Source organism: Schistocerca gregaria, chromosome 4 (assembly GCF_023897955.1).
Source record: "Schistocerca gregaria isolate iqSchGreg1 chromosome 4, iqSchGreg1.2, whole genome shotgun sequence".
NCBI classification, from domain to species: Eukaryota; Metazoa; Arthropoda; class Insecta; order Orthoptera; family Acrididae; genus Schistocerca; species Schistocerca gregaria.
The window spans coordinates 202,671,026-202,697,703 of NC_064923.1; the positions used below are offsets into that span (position 1 = coordinate 202,671,026).

A 26,678-nucleotide genomic window follows, 5' to 3' on the forward strand; every position below is an offset into this window, starting at 1 on the left:
TGAAAATTAGGTGGACTGATAGGGTAAGGAATGAGGAGGTTCTCAGAAGAATCGGTGAGGGAGGGAATATATGGAAAACAGCAGTGATTTCTTTCTAAAAAAAAAGTTTGAGGGTACGCCGACATTGGATATAATGCATCGAAAATTATTTGTAACCGAAGCATGGGATACTACCCATCTGCTTTTAGACATGACGTCATCAACATGTAGAAATAAAAAAAGAAAAACAACCGAGGAACACCGCAACATAGAAAGGAATGTGGTATCGAACACTTGCAACGAAAGACAGTACACATTGTAAAACTTCGCACAACCGGAACAACAAACGCAAACGAATAAAGAACAACAAAACAAAGATGGCAATGAATCGCGAAGGATCATGGTAGCGGGACCGTAGAGACATCTACCGGTAGCTCGGCGTTTGAGCGTACGTTATCCGTTTAGCACTACCATCGCCCACTATTAGCGGGCGAAGGCACTACGTGCTTGTCGAACTGGCTGGCAGCGATTCAGTGGTCGAGAACGGTTGCCGCAGCTTCAAAATGCTTGAAACAGTCAATGACATCGCTTTTCCCACCCGTATTGCAATTACCAACACGAAAAAATGAAATAAAAATTTACGTTCGCGAAATAAATCTTTGGCACTCTTCCAAGTTCTCGATATCGTAAAAAAATTACTTTTTGGACGAAAAAGTTTAGGGCTACGCATCCCCCAGCGTTTCCCCAGAAAAACAGCACTGGAAAACAGTGAGTAGACGAAGGGCCAGGATCATAGAACACGTGTTCGTGGCGGGACACACCAAATCAGTGGAAAGACTGATGACTTACAGAAAAAAGAGGAAAGGTGGTTGTGACGTACCCCACTAGGCAGTGGCCGGCGGTGAGCACGTATCTGTCGTTGATGAGGGAGCCGCCGCAGTTCATGAAGCCGTTGAACAGGATGGCCACCATCCAGGGGAAGATGTGCGGCGGCGCCTGATAGCCGCCGACGATGCGCGTGTCGACCACGTCAGACCCCGTGATGCCACACTCTGGCGCAAATACAAATCATTTGCAGATTATGTTTCACAAATAAAGTGTAAAATTCTGATATTTATATAACATAAAAAAGAGGTTTCGTAAGATAAACACGTGTGATACCAGCGAGGAAACAGTGTCGTGTTGCGAGATGTACACTACTGGCCATTAAAATTGCCACACCAGGAAGAAATGCAGATGATAAACGGGTATCCATTGGACAAATATATTATACTAGAACTGACATGTGATTACGTTTTCACGCAATTTGGGTGCATAGATCCTGAGAAATCAGTACCCAGAACAACCACCTCTGACGCCTGGTCATTTAGTCAAACAGAGCTTGGATGGCGTGTACAGGTACAGCTGCCCATGCAGCTTCAACACGGTACCACAGTTCATCAAGAGTAGTGACTGGCGTATTGTGACGAGCTGGTTGCTCGGCCACCATTGACCAGACAGACGTTTTAGGTTGGTGAGAGATCTGGAGAATGTGCTGGCCAGGGAGCAGTCGAACATTTTCTGTATCCAGAAAGGCCCGTACAGGACCAGCAACATGCGGTCTTGCATTATCCTGCTGAAATGTAGGGTTTCACAGGGATCGAATGAAGGGAGGGGTAGAGCCACGGGTCGTAACACATCTGAAATGTAACGCCCACTGTTCAAAGTGCCGTCAATGCGAACAAGAGGTGACTGAGACGTGCAACCCCATACCATTACGCCGGGTGATACGCCAGTATGGCGATGACGAACACACGCTTCCAATGTGCCTTCAACGCGATGACGCCAAACATGCGACCATCATGATTCTGTAAACAGAACCTGTATTCATCCGAAAAAAATGACGTTTTGCCATTCGTGCACCCAGGTTCCTCGTTGAGAACACTATCGCAGGCGCTCCTGTCTGTGAACTAGCGTCAAGGGTAACCGCAGCCATGGTCTCCGAGCCGATAGTCCATGCTGCTGCAAACGTCTTCTAATTGTTCGTGCAGATGGTTGTAGTCTTGAAAACGTCCCCATCTGTTGGCGCAGTGATCGAGACGTGGCTGCACGGACCGTTACAGCCATGCGGATAAGATGCCTGTGATCTTGACTGCTAGTGATTTTAGGCCGTTGGGATCCAGCACGGCGTTCAGTATTACCCTCTTGAACCCACCGATTCCATATGCTGCTATCAGTCATTGGATCTCGACCAACGCGAGCAGCAATGTCGTAGTACGATAAACCGCAATCGCGATAGGCTACAATCCGACCATTACCAAAGTCGGAAACGTGATGGTACGCATTTCTCCTCCTTACACGAGGCACCACGACAACGTTTCAACAGGCAACGCCGGTCAACTGCTGTTTGTGTGTGAGAAATCGGTTAGAAACTTTCCTCATGTCAGCACGTTGTAGGTGTCGCTACCGGCGCCAACCTTGCGTGAATGCTCTGAAAAGCTAATCATTTGCATATCACAGCATCTTCTTCCTGTCGGTTAAATTTCGCATCTGTAGCACGTCATCTTCGTGGGGTAGCACTTTTAATAGCCAGTAGTGTCTGTGCAACGGGAATGTCGTATCTCGTTTTGTATTGGATCCTAATGTGATAACAAATAACTTTATCATCCACCAATCATTTACGGTTAATACTCAATATTTAACAGCGTGTTGTTAGCGTTTTAGTGATGTAGTATCTGGCCAGAACTATCTGGACATCTCTAAGTATTTGACCATTAGATGTCACGAGATCACAGGAAATGGACTCACCAACATAAAAGGAAACGTAAATACTAGTATCAGTAGAAAAGCTGCAGTAGAGAAGCTGCGGAATGGATCGGTGAGTGGAGCTCAATAACTTAGTATGTGGACTAGTTATTGGATCTCATCTGTATAACAAATCGACCAGGGACATTTCAACACTTATAAAGCTGCCCAAGTGACTTTCGGTGACGTGACTGCGTGAGTGTGAAACAGAAATGCGAAGCAACAACCGCAGCTAAACCAAGACCAGGTAAATCTCAAGTACCACCGGCAACAGGGTCCCTGGAACATTGCGGAGGGTGTTTGTAAGAAACCGCATGAAAACAGCGGAAGGAATCACGCGTGAGTTCATGCGCCGCCAGCAACCCAGCAAGTGCAGTGACTGGGCATAAGGTGTTAAAAAAAATGGGATATGTTTCCCCAGCCAGTCCTAAGCGACGCTTGAGGTGGTGTTAAGAACGGAGCGACTGGTCAGTGAGCAACTGTTAACGAGTGACTTGGAGCGATAAATCACGCTATATACTGTGGCAACCCGATGGTAGGGTTTGGGTATGGCGAAGGCCTGGAGGATGTACGAAGGGCGTTCAATAACTAATGCAAGACATTTCTTTTCTGAAAGCAAGTTGGTTTTATTTACTTGTCCAGTACACCATATTATTCCCCTCTCTTTTGGTACAAATCCCTATTTTTCAACATAATCTCCTTTCAATGCGACGGCCTTGAGCCACCTTACTGGGAGGACCTGTATGCCCGCATGATACCACTCAGCTAGTCGACGTCGGAGCCAACGCTTTGCTGCACCAGTGTCCTTCCCATCATCCACCTGCTGCTTCCCGTGGAGTGCGCCCTTCGTTGGGCTAAACAGATGGAATTTGGGTGGTTCGAGATCCGAGCTGTAGGGTGGATGAGGAAGAACAGTCCGATGATGTTTTCTGAGCCCCTGTCGGGTGCGCAGAGCTGTGTCAGGTCTTGCGTACTCATGGAAAACGAGAAGTCTTCAATTTCTCGAGGGTAGCATGGTACAATTCCGAGTTGACCGTTCCACCACGGTGGAGGACATCAAAAAGAATAACTCCTTCAGAGCCCCAGAAGACCGGATGAGGGTATGGCTTTGAAGTTTTTCTTTGGAGAAGTCATGAATTGCCGCTTTGTTCCTGGCTCGAAGTCATGAACCCATGTTTCATCATCTGTGACAATGTTCGACATAAATTTTCACGGTTAGCCTCATAACGCGCAAGTAATTCTTTTGTAGCTCTTTATGGTCTTCTGCTAGGCGGCGAGGAATCCAGTGGTCACATATCTCTCAGTACTCTAACTGGTGGACGTGTGAGGCAACGTTATCAACAGAGACGTCCAGTTGAGCAGGGAGGTGTGATCCGTCGATCACCTCGAATGAGAGCGTCGTCATCTTACCAACACTGCGGTGCTCTGGTTTCCCACCAAAAGAAACTCAGTGACAGCTCTCTGCTTGGAACGCACCTCCGTTACAGACGCCATTTTGAAGGCTACGTACGACGCCGCTACCTATCGGAATTTCGTAAAACTTAGAGGCTGAAGCGGGAATATTCAACGATGTCTCACATCAAACTCCGCATTTTTTTCAAGAGAACTTGGCCGAGAAAAAAATGTGTTGCACTTCTTATTGGACCTGGTAATGCCAACAAAGACATACGGAGGAGATGGTTTTAGGGTATTGGGATGTTTTTCGTGATTAAGAAGGCGCTAAATGCGTCACGATAGTCGAGCAATACATTTCTCAGCGTTGTGTACTGAGGAACAGTTCGTAGACGACGACTGCTTATATCAACATGACAATGGACCCTGTCATAAACAAACATTTCTACTTGATAAGTTCAAGAAATTAAAGTGTTTGGTGAGCCTCAAGATTCCCTACTTGAACAGTGATCTTATTTTTTGGTCAACAATTTGGGTGACGTCAGTGCGTAAAAGGAGAGCGCTTTCCTCAACGCATCAATAACCAGCCGGCCGCTGTGCCCGAGCGGTTCTAGGCGCAGTCTGCAACCACGCGGCTGCTATGGTCGCAGGTTCGAATCCAGCCTCGGGCATGGATGTGTGTGATGTCCTTAGGTTTACGTAGTTCTAAGTCTAGGGCGCTGATGACCTCAGATGTCAAGTCCCATAGTGCTTAGAGCCGTTACAATAACAACGTGGCGGGAGATCACTGTTATTCATTTTACACAGGTTTACAACAGATAATTCTGCAGAGGAAAAAATTCTGTAAGATGTTTTAAGGAGAAGAGAGAACGGCAATATAAGGCTTCGTAAGGAAAAGGCGGAAAAATTTGGAAGTTGGTGGTAAGGGCTGTCGGATCAAACTGCTGAGGTCATCGGTCCCTACGCTTACGCACTACTTAATCTAACTTAACCTATGCTGAGGATAACATACACACCCATGCCCGAGGTAGGACTCGAACCTCCGACTGGGGCATCCGCGCGAACCGTGACGAGTTACCTCAGACCGTACGGCTACCCCGCGTGGCAGGAAAAGGTGTTTCGGGTAATATACTTCAATAAGTTCTTTCGTTCGTACTCAAAAATTACGTTCATATTTTTTGTTAATTTTCATGTTTATAACGATGTCATATTACGAGGAAACTACATGATAGAAGAAAAACATTTGTGGATTAAGCCTTGTCTAAGAAAAAGTGATAAAAATATTTTAATATTGGCCTGTGTTATGAATGGAAGGACCGGCAGATATCGTAGTGGTGTTTAGGGCGAGAACGACTTTCGCCAGTGTTTTGTGTCTTGTTTACAAAACAGAACTCAAAAAAGTTAGTCGGTGCTAGGAAGGGATGTAATATTGGTGGGTGGGTGTATGTGTGTGGCGGGGGGAGGGGTGTTAATCATGGACATGAAACTTTTACCTCTAGATACACGTAATAAAATGGACACAGCCTTCAGAGAGAAACTTTCATTGGCGTTACAGGGGGTGTGTGCAAGAAAAGTGTCACATCTTACTACTGTAGGCAGTACTGGTCAAAACTAGAAGAAAATTCCCGTAATTGTATGTTCGGAAACCAATACCTGTTGAGATATGGGTCGTTTTAGCTGTGCTATGTAATGTGCAGCATTCGTTGGTATAGGCCGTCTTTCACGTGTCTGAATGGATATAATTTTCAGGACACTGATGGTGGCGCCGGTACCAACCATAGCCAAGCAATGGTTTTGGGATTCCAGCTGTACACCTTGTCTTTTATATAGCTTCACAAAAAGGAGTCGCATGTGTTCAGATCCGGACAATATGGCGGCCAGTCGAGGCCCATACCAGTGGCCTCTGGGTAACCCACAGCCAGAATGTGGTCCCCAAAGTGCTGCCTACTCTACATCAGGAGAACATGATTAGTGATTCCGTGCAGTGTGAAAACTCAGTACTATAAAAAATGCAATGGAGACCTTCTACTCCACGAAGGAAATGACAGAAATTGTATTCAGTTATGGTTTATGACGAACTACGTCCAAAACGCGCCATTCCATTCAAAATTGTGTTCGGCAGGCTATTCCAGCGACTTGTAGACTGGACCACTCGCAGCAATGGCAACAGACGGATGGATGATTCGCATATTTCCCACGCCGGAGGTGGAGACGTAGATATTAGATATATAGAGGACGACCCTGAGACAAAGGTGCGAAGAGCTGGATTTTTTGTAGATATCAACCAAACTCTTGTGTGGCCCCTTCAACACGAGAAGTTGCTTTATCCCTATCATATGAAACGCGCACAAGCTCTTCGGCGAGTAAAACATCTTGCCCGACTACAATTCTGCCAATGGCTTCTAAAACAGGTTGCTGAAGATCCGCAGTTCGTTGCTTACATTTTATGAGGCAAAATTTACATGAGATGTCGTAGTAAAATACCAAAATACACACTTGTGGGCAATGCAAAGCGTCGAGCAATCTTGTGGGTGACGCGTTGGGATCGCTTCGTTATCAGTATGGGCTGGAATTGTCGGTGGTAGACTCATAGGGTCGTACACTTACCAACCACATCGACAAGAGATGTGTATCACCAATTTCTTTGTAATGAATTACTGTCGCTGTTGGAGGACGTTACTCTTGCAGAAAAAACAACCACTGCCGGCCGGAGTGGACGAGCGGTTCTAGGAGCTTCAGTCTGGAACTGCGCAACGGCTACCGTCGCACGTTCGAATCCTGCCTCGGGCATGGATGTGTGTGATGTCCTTAGGTTAGTTAGGTTTTAGTAGTTTTAAGTTCTAGGGGACTGGTGACCTCAGAAGTTGAGTCCGATAGTGCTCAGAGCCATTTTGAGCTTTCTGGAAAACTAAAAATGTGGAATCAATTTGACATCCCCTGTCGATAGCACTTATTACTTCACGAGTATAAAGAGCCAGCTGTGTTTCACAAGAACGATATTTTCTGAAACCGTCCTATGTGTCAACACATCGTTTTCTTCGAGGTACTTAATAATGTTCGAATACAGTATATGTTCCAAAACCCTACTGCGAATCCACGTTAGTGATATGCGCCTGTACTTCAGCGGATTACTCACACTTCCTTTTTTGGGTATTGAAGTGACTCGAACAATTTTCCTGTCTTTAGGTACGGATCTCTCTGTGAGCGAGCGGTTGTGTATAATTGTAAAATATGGAGCTATTGTATCAGCATACTCTTAAAGGAGCCTGACTGGTATACGATATGGACCGTACGTCTAGCCTTTATTAAGTGATTTAAGCCGCTTTGTTACACCGAGGATATCCACTTCTATGTTACTCATCTTGGCAATTGTTCTTGATTAGAATCCAGGAATATTTACTTCGTCTTCTCTGGTGAAGGAGTTTCGTAAACCCGTGTTTAATAACTCTGCTTTAGTGGCACTGTCATCAGTGACTTCGCCGTTGTTATCGTGCTGTGAAGGTATCGATTGCGTCTTGCTACTGGTGTGCTTTATGCACGACCAGAATCTCTTTGGGTTTTCTGCTAGATTTTGAGACAGAATTTCGTTGTGGAAATTATTAAAAGGATCTCGCATTGAAGTACGTGCTATATTTCGAACTTCTGTAAAACTTTGCCAATTTGGGGATTTTGCGTTCTTTTAAATTTGGCATGCTTTTTTTCTTTGCTTCTGCAACAACGATCTGGCCCGTTTTGTGTACCATGGGCGATCAGTACCATCAGTTATTAATTTATGTGGTATATATCTCTCAATTTCTGTCGATACTATCTCTCTGAAAACATTCCACAACTTTTCTACATTTACATGATCAGATCGGAAGGACTGAAGACTTGTAATGCGTTAAGATCATTTCTATCAGCTTTTTTTTTTTTAAAAAATAGATATACTTTGCGTTTTTTTTATGGTTGTAGGTGTTACGGTATTCAGCCTAGCAGCAACTGCCTTGTGGTCGCTAATTCCTGTATTCGTCACAATACTCACTATTTGTCCAGAATTATTTGTTGCTAAAAGGTCAAGTATGCTTTCGCACCATTTACGACTCGAGTGGGCTCATGAAGTAATTGTTCAAAATAATTTTCTGAAAAAGCATTCAGTACAATTTCGGATGACGTTTTATGCCTGCCGCCGGCTTTAAACGTATGATTTTTCCAGCATATCTAGGGTAGTTGCAGTCACCACCGACCATAATTGTATGTGCAAGGTGGTTATTTGAAATCAGACTCAAGTTTTCATTGAGCTGTTCAGCTACTACATCTTCTGAGTCGGGGGTCGGTAAAATGATCCAATTAGACCGTTTGAAAAAACTTCGCCTGAACTTATTTCCGGCTTTAGCCAGTGTAACGTTCCCTGGCAACACACACAATATTAATAAAATGAAATTACATTTAATTGTACTATGTACGCCGCTATGAAGCAGTTCGTATGTACTGTAATTGTTTAACAAAAATGTTATTTAATTTTGTGTAAAGGACGTTGGTTATTATTGTAATATTTTCTGTAATAATATTCTCGATGTATTTACGATTGTAATATTTCTATACTCATACTGTAATTACGAAATATGTTAATATCTGCGGTGAAAAAATGTAAAATATGGCCACAGAGGAAAATAATGTAAGATTACAAAGAGACATTCACAATCAGCAATAATATAAAAAGCACTACATAATGTGCATTCTTTGTCGTCTTCCTCGAGAGCTGAGAGAGAGAGGAACCTGTGACGTAGCATTTTATGAATGAGTAGACTTCGTTTGTCTGTATCTGTCTTTATCCGCCATTAGAGGAGAAATTGTACAGGTGTGTTCTTTCAATTATTGTTATGGTCTAAATACATTATAATTTATCAAAATTGTGTATTACTAATGTAAATTAGCTTGCCCATGTCATCTATAATATTTCTTTAAAGAATTTTCAGCACTTTTAGCGATTATCTTTGGTGTTTCTGTGCTGTGCCGTGGCCGAACGATTTGCAGCGGCGGCACATTTAAAAAATTGTTCCGCTATAAAATTAACCAAACCCGTAAATCGGGAGCAGGTAAAATTAGCAGTGAATTACGAAATATTCTTTTTCAGCGATCCTGAGGCTGACTCAATTTATTACTGGTTTTACATTTGTGCATTAATAGGCGGATAATTAACGTTGAAGTTGTTAATGTATTGGTTCTTTCCATTTCTAAAGCAAATAACTTAAACGTATAGTGGAGTATGTTTTGTCAATGATAATTAAACGTTCAGGTCGGCTTGGCAATATTTAATCATTTTATGCTAACAGAGGCAGTCTTGTGTTCCATAGCTAACGCCGGGAAAGAATTCAGTAAATATTTAAAAATCCACTGCAACTAGAAAATGTGTGCCACGGCCGAAATACATAAAACAAAATTTAGTTTAAATAAATTTCAAATAAATGTTATTAATCAGTTAGTTTGAATTTATCAGCATGAGAGAGTTGTTAAGGTTCACGTAATTTTAAACGTGCTTAATTCTGTCTAAATGAATTTTTATTACCACACGTAAATAAGAGGTTCTACAACAAAGTTCGTGCTGAAAGAGTAAATAACGTAAATATTTAAAGCCATTTCTCCCCCCCCCCTCCATTTTTTCATCCATTCATTCACATTTTCACATAATCAAGATATTTAATATCTTGTTTTTTTCATCAAACTGGCGCCCAGCGCAGGGCGCGAATAAGCAGTGGCCACAAAACACCCATGAGATAATTAGGGAATTATTGTAGTCGAACTTTCTTGGAGAACAATTAATAATTTTTTCATGTATTGTATGTATTGCCTAACCAATATTGTGTGGTAATACCTGTATATGATTTTTTGCATGAGAACACTATATACCCAGAGGCAAGCTGAAGAAGAGAGCTCATTATATCAAAAAAATAATTATCTACCACAATACCAGGGGGCAGCTGCACCGATAGATCACCAAAAGGTAAAGCTACAGTGTAGTTGTCCTGTGGGTAGTAAAGTAGCCTCAGTGCGGTGTTCTCGGATCATTAGGGGTGTGTTTGTTGTTAGTGTCTTTTTTAAAAAAACAGGACATTGGAGTAGTTAGTCATCGTAGTATATAATAAGTGTGTTTCAACAAATGACCATTTCTTGTGTGATTATGTCAGCGAAACCTGAGTGTTAGGATATTTAGTTCAGATTTTGTTTCTTTTGTTGACTACGGTTAGATTGCGTAGTCAGAAAAATATAAACACGGATAATGAACAACAGTTAGCAAGCAGTGATACCGAGTTACAAAGTGGGGCACAAGGTAATGTTAGTGGCGTAGTTCAGGAAGTACAATGTGAGAATCTGGAGGCAGAAGGGCAAGAAATGTTGCCACTGCCAGCCAGTGATTCAGTTGAAAGTGGAAACACTGTGCCACCCACACGCACTAGACACGGACCAGAGAGTGGTGAGGTGTCAAAAGTGCAATCATTAAGAGTTATGTTCGAGCGCAAGCTCAATTTCCAAGCTACGTTTATGCATGAACAAGCAGAGCGTGATGAGAGAGACTTGCAGTTAATGCAATCTTTGGAAGCTATGCAAAGTGAGATTGTTAGTTTGAGACAAAACTATCAAACAATACCCAAAGCGGTGCAAGAACTGAGCGAAAGAGTAGATAATAGCCAGGTGGCTAACACCAGTATCGTAGATGAAATCAGTGTACTGGCTAATAGGATGGAAAAATTAGAATTTGACACAAGCAATAGAGCAGAAAATATCCGAACACGCGAACAAGATTGAAAAGCAATTTACGAACTGGTTAGAGGCAAAAGACACCGACCTCAATCAAGCAATAGACGAGAAGGTGCACGCCGCGATTGAGGCCAAAGACTTGGGCTCGAGTGCGGAAGTGCAGGGCGGTGCACACTGACATTCCGCGGTGGCAGCGGAATGTCAACCGTCGTCTTGCGGAGCTGGAAAACAGTTTGTTGCACGGCGACACAAACAAATGTCACTCCAAAATAGTGATTGAAGAAAGCCTGATTATAAACAGACAGTTTCATATCTTTACAACGGGGAAGAAATCTGTTCACCCTGTAGTATTTATCAAGGGATTTAGAAACATTTTTCCTAGTGTTTGGAGTCATACACAGAAAATACAGTACGTTCTGTCTCACGTACAAGGAGATGCTGCATTATGGGCAACCGAAGCAGCTGACAGTTGCGACACATATGAGCAATTTGAAAAGGCATTCTTGGCCAAATATTGGTCAACATGTATTCAGGAGAGGTTACGGAAAGAAGTATATATTCCAGAGCCCTATTCTCCACGATTAGGCAATTTGCGAAAATATTTTGACAAATAGATTAATAAGACCCGTTACTGAGACGAGCAGATTTCATCCTGGGATTTGATCAGACTTTTGAAATCACACTTGCCGATACACGTAAACGAAACACTTATACACGTACGGGAGAACGACATGGAACATTTCTTGTCTGTTCTGGACTCAATTGACCTGTTTCAGGAGGACGCTAAGGCAGCCTCTGGACAGGCTAGAAGTAACGGAAACGGTTACAGAAATGGTCGAAATAACATGCCTCCAGCAAATAATGGAAACGGCGGAGGTAACAATAGGGGACAAGATTATGCACAAAACGGGAATAGAGGTAGGGACCGGAACGGCAATAGTCCGCCGGTGAACAATGACCGGAAAAGGAGGTTCGATGACCGATATGAAACAGGCCCACCAAGCAATAGTAGATGGAAGAATGCCAGGGGGCCGTGGAACAACAATACCTATAACGATGCAAACCGAACTTGGCCACAGAACCAGAGGCCCAGTCTGGACCGGCAAAACTGTGAAAGATATGACAATAACCGACCGCCACCACAAAATGCGCTAATTGCGCAACCGTGGCGGCCGACGCAACACAACTTACACATAGTGGAGGACAGCGACACAGAGCAGCTACACCAATCTACCAGTAATAATCCAACAAACTAGATTCAGCCGAGATACGCTCTCCATCGTCGGCTGAGGTTTGGAACGAGAGCAGCTCGACACAGAACACAACATCGGAAATCTGTATCATCAGGTATAATGACGGGGTATAGATGGGACATGAATTAATAACTGAACCACCTACGTGCATAAAGGAGTACAAAGACAAAGTACAAGCGATAATAGAGATCAAAATTAACAATATTGATGTGCAAGCAATCGTAGATACAGGTTCTACTGTCAGTGTCATGAGTATGGATTTATTCAGAGTAGTGGGGAAAGAAAAGCGTATGCTGACTTTCCCTGTGAACAATTGCAAAGTCACTGGAGCCATCAGTGCACAGCGACAAATAATTAAACTCCAAGTGCGGGTAGAAATGTATATAGGGGGAGAAGCCATAGCGTGCTCGTTCCTGGTAGTAAAGGGTTTAAAGGTAGCCTGCATTTTGGGGGTAGATTTTTTGAGAGAAAGGGACGCAGTTATCGACCTTTCTCGGGGAAAATTAAGTTTGATGAACACGGGTAGGAGGATAGAATTGTTCATGCTCAGATCTGAAGAGGTACCTGTGCCTAATTGTAATGCTATTAACATAAAATGTAGGAATCAGTGCTGTAATGCTATTAATATAAAATGTAGGAATCAGTGGATACTACATTTAGACAATCATTCTCTAGGACAAAATCTCTATTATCCAGACGTACAAGGTAAGCAATTAAAAGCAAATGTGGACGCACTTGTGAACAAAGTACCACAGTCCGAAAATTTGAACTCAATGCAACAGCAGGATTTGGTACAGTTATTATCTGACTTTGCAGATGTATTTTCAGAACGACCAGGTATTGTTAAGGGATATCAATACAATATCGAGGTGAAGCCTCACAAAACCTACTGTTGAGCCTCATACTCCATTCCTTGGTCCAAGAAGAAAATAGTAGCTATCTCTTAGCAGATCCCCAATCAGGTAGAGTACGGGGACTGTATCCGCGTAAGGATGTGAAAATATTCCTACAGTAAATGACTAATAGTCCTATGTGTTATGTGTAAAAAGGTATACCATTCTTTTGGAAATGAATGAACACTAATGGTGTGATCTGTAGAGATAATGTACTAGTGTAGAAGTATTTAGTTATAAGAATATGATTGTCTTTCTCTTTTGTTTATGATTATTTGTGTTATGTCTTCTTTTTAATTAGTGTTACCTTAAACTTGATCTAAATGTCTGCACAGATAGTGCAATTATTTGTAGTGTTAAATTGTGACAGAGATCAGTCAGGAGGAACATTTTAGAAGTGATTAGTTTGTGTACTGCATAATATTCTATATGTGTGTCAAACTTGAAATATTTCTTGGTACAGTCTTTTCTATTACATGTTTATATACATATACACTCCTGGAAATTGAAATAAGAACACCGTGAATTCATTGTCCCAGGAAGGGGAAACTTTATTGACACATTCCTGGGGTCAGATACATCACATGATCACATTGACAGAACCACAGGCACATAGACACAGGCAACAGAGCATGCACAATGTCGGCACTAGTACAGTGTATATCCACCTTTCGCAGCAATGCAGGCTGCTATTCTCCCATGGAGACGATCGTAGAGATGCTGGATGTAGTCCTGTGGAACGGCTTGCCATGCCATTTCCACCTGGCGCCTCAGTTGGACCAGCGTTCGTGTTGGACGTGCAGACTGCGTGAGACGACGCTTCATCCAGTCCCAAACATGCTCAATGGGGGACAGATCCGGAGATCTTGCTGGCCAGGGTAGTTGACTTACACCTTCTAGAGCACGTTGGGTGGCACGGGATAATGCGGACGTGCATTGTCCTGTTGGAACAGCAAGTTCCCTTGCCGGTCTAGGAATGGTAGAACGATGGGTTCGATGACGGTTTGGATGTACTGTGCACTATTCAGTGTTCCCTCGACGATCACCAGAGGTGTACGTCCAGTGTAGGAGATCGCTCCCCACACCATGATGCCGGGTGTTGGCCCTGTGTGCCTCGGTCGTATGCAGTCCTGATTGTGGCGCTCACCTGCACGGCGCCAAACACGCATACGACCATCATTGGCACCAAGGCAGAAGCGACTCTCATCGCTGAAGACGACACCTCTTCATTCGTCCCTCCATTCACGCCTGTCGCGACACCACTGGAGGCGGGCTGCACGATGTTGGGGCGTGAGCGGAAGACGGCCTAACGGTGTGCGGGACCGTTGCCATGCTTCATGGAGACGGTTGCGAATGGTCCTCGCCGATACCCCAGGAGCAACAGTGTCCTTAATTTGCTGGGAAGTGGCGGTGCGGTCCCCTACGGCACTGCGTCGGATCCTACGGTCTTGGCGTGCATCCGTGCGTCGCTGCGGTCCGGTCCCAGGTCGATGGGCACGTGCACCTTCCGCCGACCACTGGCGACAACATCGATGTACTGTGGAGACCTCACGCCCCACGTCTTGAGCAATTCGGCGGTACGTCCACCCGGCCTCCCGCATGCCCACTATACGCCCTCGCTCAAAGTCCGTCAACTGCACATACGGTTCACGTCCACGCTGTCGCGGCATGCTACCAGTGTTAAAGACTGCGATGGAGCTCCGTATGCCACGGCAAACTGGCTGACACTGACGGCGGCGGTGCACAAATGCTGCGCAGCTAGCGCCATTCGACGGCCAACACCGCGGTTCCTGGTGTGTCCGCTGTGACGTGCGTGTGATCATTGCTTGTACAGCCCTCTCGCAGTGTCCGGAGCAAGTATGGTGGGTCTGACACACCGGTGTCAATGTGTTCTTTTTTCCATTTCCAGGAGTGTATATGTGTGTAGCTGTCAGATTAACAGGTCCGAACCCGCAATAATATTAATAACATGAGACCCTGAGAACTTTATTTTCAAACCAGTATTATCAAAGTGAGTAATGCACCCAGTACTGACCCGAGGGCACCATGGGAGGCAAACTTATTGCAAATTTAAGTACGCAAAGGTACGCACAAAGAAGCTTCAATTGAAGCATGGGCAGACCGAATCAGTAAAAAGAGCTAGCCTGATACAGTCCAAGTCAATTTTAGCCTACAGAGACTACACTGTAGTTACGTAGGACCTTGCGAGTAAAGTGAGACATAGTTTCAAAGGAGTTATTGAACAATATGCCTGAATCCGGCTGGAATGCACAAATAAAATCTACTCGAACATAAATATAGATGATTTTTGGGCAATCTAATACGAAATTTTAATATTTGTAACCATGTACGCAATTATCACACACCTTGGTAAAGAGCGAACGAAGTTACGAATGTGCTGTTACAAAAAATTGCACTACGGACATTGTAACTGAAAAAATACTTAAACAAAAGTGCAGTATTGTGTGGCAGAGACAGACAGTGATTGTTAAAACTGCAGCAATACGTCACGAGGTTGTTTCCAACAAGCAATAAGAAACTGTATCATCGCCGTGTGTGCAAATGGACAAGAAACTAACACGACACGCACAGTGAGCCGACAATAGTTAAAAAATATTGTGCGCCCATAAAACGCGTTACTGTGACAACGAAACATTGTGCAAACCAGACTAGTGAAGGCCTACTGAATAATAACTGCCAATAACTGTGTGGGTTCTTTCCCACAGCTGGAAAAATGCCCACAAGGATAGTACACTGTTTGTGAACTTGTTGCATGTTTGCTGGAGCACTGCAAGAAGATGTCACACGGGCGAGCTGATATACAACGCGCATCCGGCTACTTCAGCCATGCAGTGGTCGCAGCAACCCGTAGCAGACCAGACAGCCGCACGCCTCTCCGCGCCGTAGCTGTCAACATCGGGGGCGGTGACCTACACGGAGCAGACGCGCCACGACGAGCGCCGCTCAACAATCACTCCGCACCGCTCACCAGTTACGGCATTATTGACGTATTCCAAAATATTTACACAACCTACATAATATGTAAATGAACTGACGAACATTGAACACTCATTATGTATACCCGTAAATTGACGAGACAAAATGAACACTAACAAGTGAAGGAGATGGATTTGTAACTCGTAGGTAGTGAGAACATTATGAAAGTGACGCTGTACTAAATGATTTCAAAAAACTAAGTGATATATTCTAAGACAAGTGACCTTGTAGTACATCGCAAAATGATAATTACGAGTTGTTGAACACACACAACAAACTTTCGTTGAACTGTATGTGGCTGTGATATTATCTAAACGTTGATGACACATTGCTAAATTATTTCAAAAAAATTACTGTTAAAGAGACAAGATTAATCATGAACAAACTGGGATGGCTGGGCTCCGGCACAGTTTTGCCCAGGTTTCCTGTCTGCCTTCGCCCAAATGGGGGAGCCATGAACATATATAACCCTGGGACTAATTAAAACAGGCATTCCATAAAATTTTTTTTGTAAAGAACGTTACTGGCACCATTGTGTCAAAGTATAGCAACTCTTTGCCAAATGCTGCCAAGGGGCAATGTAACGTTCCCTGGCAACACACAAACTTTTAATAAAATGAAATTACATTTAATTGTACTATGTACGCCGCTATGAAGCAATTCGTATGTACTGTAATTGTTTAGCAAAAATGTTATTTAATTTTGTGTAAAGGACGTTGGTTATTATTGTAATATTTTCTGTAATAATATTCTCGATGTATTTACGATTGTAATATTTCTATACTCATAATGTAATTACGAAATATGTTAATATCTGCGATGAAAAAATGTAAAATATAGCCACAGAGGAAAATAATGTAAGAATACAAAGAGACATTCACAATCAGCAATAATATAAAAAGCACTACATAATGTGCATTCTTTGTCGTCTTCCTCGAGAGCTGAGAGAGAGAGGAACCTGTGACGTAGCATTATATGAAAGAATAGACTTCGTTTGTTTGTATCTATCTTTAGCCGCCATTAGAGAAGAAATTGTACAGGTGTGTTCTTTCAATTATCGTTATGGTCTAAATATATTATAATTTATCAAAATTGTGTATTACTAATGTAAATTAGCTTGCCCATGTCATCTATAATATTTCTTTAAAGAATTTTCAGCACTTTTAGCGATTATCTTTGGTGTTTCTGTGCTGTGCCGTGGCCGAACGATTTGCAGCGGCGGCACATTTAAAAAATTGTTCCGCTATAAAATTAACCAAACACGTAGACCGGGAGCAGGTAAAATTAGCAGTGAATTACGAAATATTTTTCTTTTTCAGCGATCCTGAGGCTGACTCAATTTATTACTGGTTTTACTTTTGTGCATTAATAGGCGGATAATTAACGTTGTAGTTGTTAATGTATTGGTTCTTTCCATTTCTAAGGCAAATAACTTAAACGTATAGTGAAGTGTGTTTTGTCAATGATAATTAAACGTTCAGGTCGGCTTGGCAATATTTAACCATTTTATGCTAACAGAGACAGTCCTGTGTTCCATAGCTAACGCCGGGAAAGAATTCAGTAAATATTTAAAAATCCACTGCATCTAGAAACTGTGTGCCAAGGCCGAAATACATAAAACAAAATTTAATTTAAATAAGTTTCAAATAAATGATATTAATCAGTTAGTTCGGATTTATCAGCATGAGAGGGTTGTTAAGGTTCACGTAATTTTAAATGTGCTTAATTCTGTCTAAGTGAATTTTTATTACCACACGTAAATAAGGGGTTCTACAACAAAGTTCGTATTGAAACAGTAAATAACGTAAATATTTAAAGCCATTTCTACCCCGCCCCCCCCCCCCCCATTTTTTCATCCATTCATTCACATTTTTACATAATAAATATATTTAATATCTTTTTAAAATGATCCAATTAGAGCGTTTGAAAATATTTCGGCTGAACTTATTTCCGACTTTAGCCAGCTCGCTGTACCTACAACTATTTGAGATTCAGTACTTTCTATTAAGGCTTGGAGCTCTGGTTCTTTCCCAACACAGCTACGACAATTTACAACTACAAATCCAATCGTTTCTACAACTACCTTACTGTGTTTTACCTGCCCACTTTTAGACGGATGCCCCTTCTGTGGTTCCCTGAGACCCTCTAACTTAAAAAACCGCCCAGCCCCTTCCACATAGTCCCCGCTACCCATGTAGTCGCCTCCTGTGTGTAGTGGATTCCTGACCTATTAAGCGGAACCCGGAAACCCACCACCCGATGGCGCCAGTCAAGGAATCTGCAGCCTACACGATCACAGAACCGCCTGAGCCTCTGACTCAGATCTTCCACTCGGCTCTGCTCCAGAGGATCACAGTCGGTTCTATCGACTATGCTGCAGATGGTGAGCTCCGCCTTAATCTCGGAAGCAAGACTGGAAGTCTTTATCATTTCCGCTAGCCGCCCGAAACCAGACAGAATCTGCTCTGATCCAAAGCAACACACGCCATTGGTACCGACACGAGCCATCACATGCAGTTGGCTGCACCCTGTACTCTTCATGTTATCCGGAAGCACCCTTTCCACATCTGGATTGACTCCCCCCGGAATGCACACGGAGTGCACACTGGCTTCCTTCCCCTCCTTGGCAGCCATGTTCCTAAGGGGCCCCATTACGCGCATAACGATGGAGCTCCCAACTTCGAGCAAACCCACCCTCTGTGAGCCGAGAAGCTTCCTCTGGAACAGGGTGGACGATTGCATCCAGCTCAGAGACATCGTCAGCTACAGATAAGGCCCGAAACCTGTTCGTCAAACGAACCGGAGAGGCCCTACCATCGGCCCCTCGAACAGCACATACTTCTTTTGCCTCCCACAGTAGATTAGACATCGCTGCGCCATCTTCAGTTCTCCCTCTTTTGTGGTACTCATGTAAACCTGTTGAATTTTCACTTGCTCCTACCCTAATGTTCAAAAGCTGTCAGCTGATTTTGTGCGTAAGTTGGGTCAATATTCCTTTTTTTTGTAGCTGGTTATACAAAATATCCACTTGGTCACGATTTTATGAAAAAATGAAAGCCAGAAAATGAACTTTTCATCCTTGAAAATTGTTACTAAGCCACAGGCTTGCAGGATCGTGTTCTCATTACACAGTTTTCCCCCCTGGCTCATATTATTCATGCACGAGATAATATCTTCCCTACATTCGAAAACGGTATTGACGCTCCTTGACCGAAAATTCCAACGAGTAGGCACTGAACGTGGCAGTCGTTTCCGTATTATTTCGTTGAGAACTGCTGTTCTTTGAGGAGATGCTGAAAAGAAGCTGCAAAGTCCCTGAAGTTTAGTGAAAAATATTCGCAGATTTTTATTAATAAAAGCGGCTGTAAGCATAATGAGATTCAACTGGTGAGCATAACAATGAATGTATGAAGCACTGGGAAACTTTTCCTTAACAAGAGCCTGCACCCCACGTGACAAACCACTCATGATTGCTGCACCATAATACGTTTGCGCTACTAGCTTATGTGGACAATTCCCCAAATGATTATTTATCTGTTCGGTGATGGACGTTGCCAAGGACTGGGCATCATGCTTTTCTGGTGCTATGAAGTCCTAAAATCTTTCAACAGTTTTTCTCTTAATGATGTACCTACATACTATAACCACCTGGAAAACATAGGCTAAGTCACTGCTTTCGTCAGGTATTACAGACAAAACTTAATTTCCTTTCTAATTTCCTCTTGGCAGACTTGAAGCATACACTGAAGGAATTCATTCTGGATGGTTTTTGAGGTTCCTTTGGAAACTGTAGCTTTCTCTAAATGCGATTTTAATACAGAGCCTAATTCTGCACTAAAATTAATGAAGGAACGAAAAACACCAGTATTGGAAGATGATTCAGTCTCATCATGTCCTCTAAGGGAAAGTTCCAACGCACCACAGAAGCGAATACAATCAATAATTACACTCAGTATGTACCTATTATCAGTAACTTTTTGGTTGTGTAATGCCACGGACCTTCTGCACTCACTGTCTAATTGGGTAGCTATATTCACATAGCTAAGACTTGCCATATTCAGATCCTTCCGATCTTAATCATCTTCCAATACTGGTGTTTTACACAGACTGAAGAAAATTCGTGTTTACTAATTTTATCATAGAGGTGTTGAATGTTACAGACTCCTTGTTTAGACCATGAAAGATCTCCTCCAAATAATAAAGAATGAAAACAAAATAAGGCATTTTTCGTGCCACAACTATACAGCCATTCACACCTTTTGTTTAATTCAGAGTTAAATTTCCTATTGAATTGGCGACTTTTCGTTTTAATGGTCTGCGAAATTGTTAAAGCAGTACTAGGCCTACCTAGCCTCGCGATTTCTAATTTTTCTTCAAACTTCCGTGAACTGAAGGATTCAGAGAGCAATGAAATTGCCTGATTCATTATTTCACGTATTCACTTGTCACTTGAGCTTCAAAATTCACTGTAGCGCACACTAAAATAACTAACACAATGCACAGGAAATAGTTCGCTCGCAGTTACATCTGAACTGGTAAGGTGGTGCAAGAATCCCACTTTGTTCAAAGATCCGATAGTTTCGTTTCCCTTCGGAAGAGTTCGAGCCCTCTTCCAGCGGCCTGGCAGAGTGGCCCAGGTGAGATGTTAATACACACAAGGCTCGCATACGTGAACAATGTTGCCAAGCGTTGCCCCCACACCCCCTCTGAGACACCCAAGTCCGAGTTTGCAGCCACATTGCAACCCGCTGTCGCCGTCGGCACAGTCTGTCCACTGCGTTCGGCATTTGGTGCCTCAGCATTTTAAAAGAGATCAACGGCGTGCTACTTCTCCACTATTATCGAACGCTCATAAGGCAAACACAGTTGAACAAAATTATTCTTTGGGGGTTCACACGTCCCACAATTCCCGTAACTTACGGGCCAGTGGTGTTGTGGCAGGGATCGCGGTTATGACAAACAACTGGTTTTCGGTTATACTGGTTTCGTTCATCTCCGGTTTATCGTTACTGTTAAAAACGCTCAAAATAACCGGTTCCTGAAACAACGGATTTTCGGTTTTTTATTCCAGCAATAAACGTACACATTGGAGAAAGATTGAAAAATTCTAATTTTCCTCAGATTTTTACATTATACTTTTCAATATAGTAGAATCAAAGTACCGAGCAAAATAGGCAACTTGAAAGAAAGCTTAGTCACTCCAACAACCACTGCTTCCCATGAAAAGTTATAGGGAGGGGGGGTTGATTAGTACCAGATTTCTCCTGAAGCTCCTAAATTTTAAATCTCTGCTCAAAGATCATACTATAATCGAGGATCGTATCAATATTTGGATTTTATTGGAAATTACACTTTTCTGTCTATTTTCATCCATTGATTCGCATAAATAGTTTACGACAAAGATTAAAACGTGGTATACCCGCAGCAAACAAGCCTGTGGAGCTAGCGAAACAGAAGAAGAGCATAAATTTTCTTATGTTTGTAAAATCTCCTATCGGTTGTTTCGTTGATCTTGTACTGTCTGTCTTTTCTCCTCCATGATAAAAAGAGGACGAGGCTTTCTGTTTAATTCACAAATGATGTGAACTACATTAATTCTTATAGTACGAAGTCAACTCTATTTACTAGTTCCTTATTTCACCTGATCTTTCTGCGTTATTGATATCTGTAAGATTCGGAGAAGCAAGAAATTCAGTCAGAGATAGTTGGACGCCGTAACATTCTCTTCAGAGAAGAACTGGAGATAAAGAACTTTAAGGCACGAAGAACTACCACCTAATAATCGAATATTATATGTTAGAGATTTGTCGTGCATACGAAAAATTATAAGCCTGGCTGCATGGAGTGAGTTTCGACGGGAGTAAATTATTAGCTGACACACGTTCCCGAGCGAACTCACTGTTGTTGCGCCTCTTGTGCGGTTCAAATGGCTCTAAGCACTATGCGACCTAACACCTGAGATCATCAGTCCCCTAGACTTAGAACTATTAAACCTAACTAACCTAAGGACGTCACACACATCCATGACCGAGGCAGGATTCGAACCTGCGATCGTAGTAGCAGCGCGGTTCAGGACTGAAGATCCTAGAACCGCTCGGCCACAGCGGCCGGCCTCTTGTGCGCCACCAGCAAATTTCCATCACAATAATTGTTCTTGAAATTATTAATTAACCAGTAGAACTGGTTACCGTTTCGAAGACGGTGCCAGATGGATTACACAAAGGCGGTAATTAAATGGTATAAAACATGTATAACATTCTATTGTATTTGTTTCATGATTGGAATAACATTGTCGAGAGGAAACCATGGACAAACAACACATGGTATGCATAAATCTGAAATGGTTAACTGGAGGATGTACCAAAAACATTTAAGAAAATCCTCTAATAAGGTGCGAAAGAACTCCATGTTATAGCTTGAATAATTGCGCGTGGTAACGCCTAGATCGAAAGTAGTGTCAGTACCTTAACATATCCCGTCATAAATTTGAACCATTCTTTTAAAATCAGTAGAGATTAGGGTTGATATTATTTTGATTTTTTTGAAATGTCGATACGGCAACAATAAGCCACATTACTGGCTCAGAATACTGAATACAACATGTACTGATCGGGAAAATTCTCACACTCAGTTTTAAGATTAAAATTCAGTTTCATTTCACATTTTTGCGGAAAACTCAAAATATAGTAACATAATGGAAGAAAAAGCAATGATAATAGAGTTTATTAATGACCAAAGCAGAATTCATAGTGGAAGTTCTTGTCAAAGGTCGTGTGGTAAATTACTCACACTCGTGACAATTGAAAGAATAGGAAAAGTGTCATCCCAACATTTCAGAACATACACCTTTCTTTTTGTTCGAGAAAATATATACTTACAGACATATCATATAATATGTAGAGCGCAGTTTTCTGGTCCAATAATTCCGTCTTTTTCACTGTTGAAATAATTTTCATTGAAATATGTTTATCTACACTCCTGGAAATGGAAAAAAGAACACATTGACACCGGTGTGTCAGACCCACCATACTTGCTTCGGACACTGCGAGAGGGCTGTACAAGCAATGATCACACGCACGGCACAGCGGACACACCAGGAACCGCGGTGTTGGCCGAGGGATGGCGCTAGCTGCGCAGCATTTGTGCACCGCCGCCGTCAGTGTCAGCCAGTTTGCCGTGGCATACGGAGCTCCATCGCAGTCTTTAACACTGGTAGCATGCCGCGACAGCGTGGACGTGAACCGTATGTGCAGTTGACGGACTTTGAGCGAGGGCGTATAGTGGGCATGCGGGAGGCAGGGTGGACGTACCGCCGAATTGCTCAACACGTGGGGCGTGAAGTCTCCACAGTACATCGATGTTGTCGCCAGTGGTCGGCGGAAGGTGCACGTGCCGGTCGACCTGGGACCGGACCGCAGCGACGCACGGATGCACGCCAAGACCGTAGGATCCTACACAGTGCCGTAGGGGACCGCACCGCCACTTCCCAGCAAATTAGGGACACTGTTGCTCCTGGGGTATCGGCGAGGACCATTCGCAACCGTCTCCATGAAGCTGGGCTACGGTCCCGCACACCGTTAGGCCGTCTTCCGCTCACGCCCCAACATCGTGCAGCCCGCCTCCAGTGGTGTCGCGACAGGCGTGAATGGAGGGACGAATGGAGACGTGTCGTCTTCAGCGATGAGAGTCGCTTCTGCGTTGGTGCCAATGATGGTCGTATGCGTGTTTGGCGCCTTGCAGGTGAGCGCCACAATCAGGACTGCACACGACCGAGGCACACAGGGCCAACACCCGGCATCATGGTGTGGGGAGCGATCTCCTACACTGGACGTACACCTCTGGTGATCGTCGAGGGGACACTGAATAGTGCACGGTACATCCAAACCGTCATCGAACCCATCGTTCTACCATTCCTAGACCGGCAAGGGAACTTGCTGTTCCAACAGCACAATGCACGTCCGCATGTATCCCGTGCCACCCAACGTTCTCTAGAAGGTGTAAGTCAACTACCCTGGCCAGCAAGATCTCCGGATCTGTCCCCCATTGAGCATGTTTGGGACTGGATGAAGCGTCGTCTCACGCGGTCTGCACGTCGAGCACGAACGCTGGTCCAACTGAGGCGGCAGGTGGAAATGGCATGGCAAGCCGTTCCACAGGACTACATCCAGCATCTCTACGATTGTCTCCATGGGAGAATAGCATCCTGCATTGCTGCGAAAGGTGGATATACACTGTACTAGTGCCGACATTGTGCATGCTCTGTTGCCTGTGTCTATGTGCCTGTGGTTCTGTCAGTGTGATCATGTGATGTATCTGACCCCAGGAATGTGTCAATAAAGTTTCCCCTTCCTGGGACAATGAATTCACGGTGTTCTCATTTCAATTTCCAGGAGTGTATTTATATTCTCATATTTGTATAGTGTAGATTTTTTTCTCTGAAAAACGTAAATACTTTTTGCTTTCAGATATATCTTCTCTTGTAGGAGAGCATTAGCACGAAAAAATAGCAGACCCTTACGCAACTTTTCAATGTGCCACAGCCGCACGGGATTAGCCAAGCGGTCTAGGGCGCTGCAGTCATGGACTGTGTGGATGGTCCCGGCGGAGGTTCGAGTCCTCCCTAGGGCATGGATGTGTGTGTTTGTCCTTAGGATAATTTAGGTTAAGTAGTGTGTAAGCTTGGGGACTGATGACCTTAGCAGTTAAGTTCCATAAGATTTCACACGCACTTGAACATTTGAACAATGTGCCACCAAAACAAAGCAAACAACACAATAAATATTAGGAAGACACGAAAGCACGAAATCCATATCTGTAACAGGAGTGAACTCGATCCAAAATTAGCAGACGCCACTGGATTCTCTTGTCTCTGTGCATGTGCAGCGTGCTTCATGCTCAAAATTTTAGAGCTCTATACTCGGCACAGTCTATAGATCACTGACGTCATACAGACACTCTCGTCGGGGTTGGTTGCTGATCTACACGAGGGCGCAGATTTACACGAGGGCACGAAAGGAGCACGTACTTTGAGTAGTCGATTTTGACCAGAAAATCGCTCGTGTAAAACAGGCTTAAGATATGATGAGTCGACGAGTATGAAGCAACCGCTGCGCCGCAGTTCTGACTGATTATACTCACGGAATGCAGCGGAAACGAAGAAAGCGCCTTAGCACCGATGTAACAGCGGCGCCTTGATTTCTGAAGGCATCCCGAACGTTACACTCGTACTCGCTCCGTTTTTAATCTCTATCCCTTAGACACTAGTGTTGTTTATAGTGAGTTATGGGCAGTAGTACACAAGCACAATAGCTTGCCATTTAGCTCGAGCCTTACTAGGAGCCGAGGAATAGGTAGTATCCGTTACATCGACTCTCAGCAGCGCTCGCGCGAAGAGCCGTGTTAGGGTGGGCGTGCATTATGGTGACAAAAGTCGTGTAATAGCGATATGGACATATACAGATGGTGGTAGTATCGCAAGATACTAAAGGGCTGTGCGTTAGCGGAGCTGTTATTCGAACCCTGGTGATTCATGTGAACAGTTTTCCGACGTGATTATTGCCTCGCGACGGGAATTAACAGTCTGAACGCGGAGTGGTAGCTGGAGCTAGACGCATGCGACATTCAGTTTTTGAAATCGTTAGAGAATTCAGTATTACAAGACCCACATTGTCAAGAGAATACCAAATTTCAGGCATTACCAGTCACCACGGACAACGCAGTGGCAGACAACTTTTGCTTAACGACCGAGAGCAGCAGCATTTGCGTAAATTTGTCAGTGGTTAGGGACAAGCAACACTGCGTGGAACAACCACGGAAATCAATGCGGGACGTACGATGAACGTATCTGTTAGGTCAGCGCGGCGACATGTGGCGTTAATGGGCTATGACAACAGATGACCGACGAGAGTGCCTTGTAAGTAGGCTGTTTAAGTTTTCTTATTGGTAACGCCACACTGCGCTCTGTATGAAAAATCACTGGATGTGCTGCGTGCAGTCAGTGGCTGGTTGGCATTGTTGTAATACTCGCCATTGTAGTGTTGGGCAGCTGGATGTTAACAGCGTGTAGCGTTGTGCAGTTGGAGGTGAGCCGCCAGCAGTGGTGGACGTGGGGAGAGAGATGGTGGAGTTTTGAAATTTGTAAGACTGGATGTCATGGACTGCTATATATATTATGACTATTAAGGTAAATACATTGTTTGTTCTGTATTAAAATCTTTCATTTGCTAACTATGCCTATCAGTAGTTAGTGCCTTCAGTAGTTTGAATCTTTTATTTAGCTGGCAGTAGTGGCGCTCGCTGTATTGCAGTAGTTCGAGTAACGAAGATTTTTGTGAGTTAAGTGATTTGTGAAACATATAGGTTAATGTTAGTCAGGGCCATTCTTTCGTAGGGATTTTTGGAAGTCAAATTGCATTGCGCTAAAGATATTGTGTTTCAGTTTAAGCACATTCGTGTATAATTGTTCAAAGAGGACGTTTCACATAGACCAGTCTTGTATAATTTTTCTAAGGGGACGTTTCATATGTCGACCCTTAGCCGAGGATACCTCACTGGAATCTTCTGATTTTTTTCTTGTAGTTTGTATAATTAGTGTAGCTTTTGTTTATTGCCAGCGCGTAATCATAGAGAGAATTTCCTTTGTAGT

The 26,678-nt window shown here is 43.5% G+C and overlaps 1 protein-coding gene across 1 annotated transcript in view; it reads right to left on the bottom strand.

Moving 5' to 3' along the window:
• Nucleotides 1-26,678, bottom strand: part of LOC126267523 (trypsin-7-like) — a 265,359-nt gene that overhangs the window by 136,918 nt on the left and 101,763 nt on the right. Inside the window, exon 3 of the mRNA XM_049972826.1 lies at nucleotides 860-1,031. Coding sequence (XP_049828783.1) covers nucleotides 860-1,031 — 172 coding nt within the window. The remainder of the gene's footprint in view (nucleotides 1-859; nucleotides 1,032-26,678) is intronic.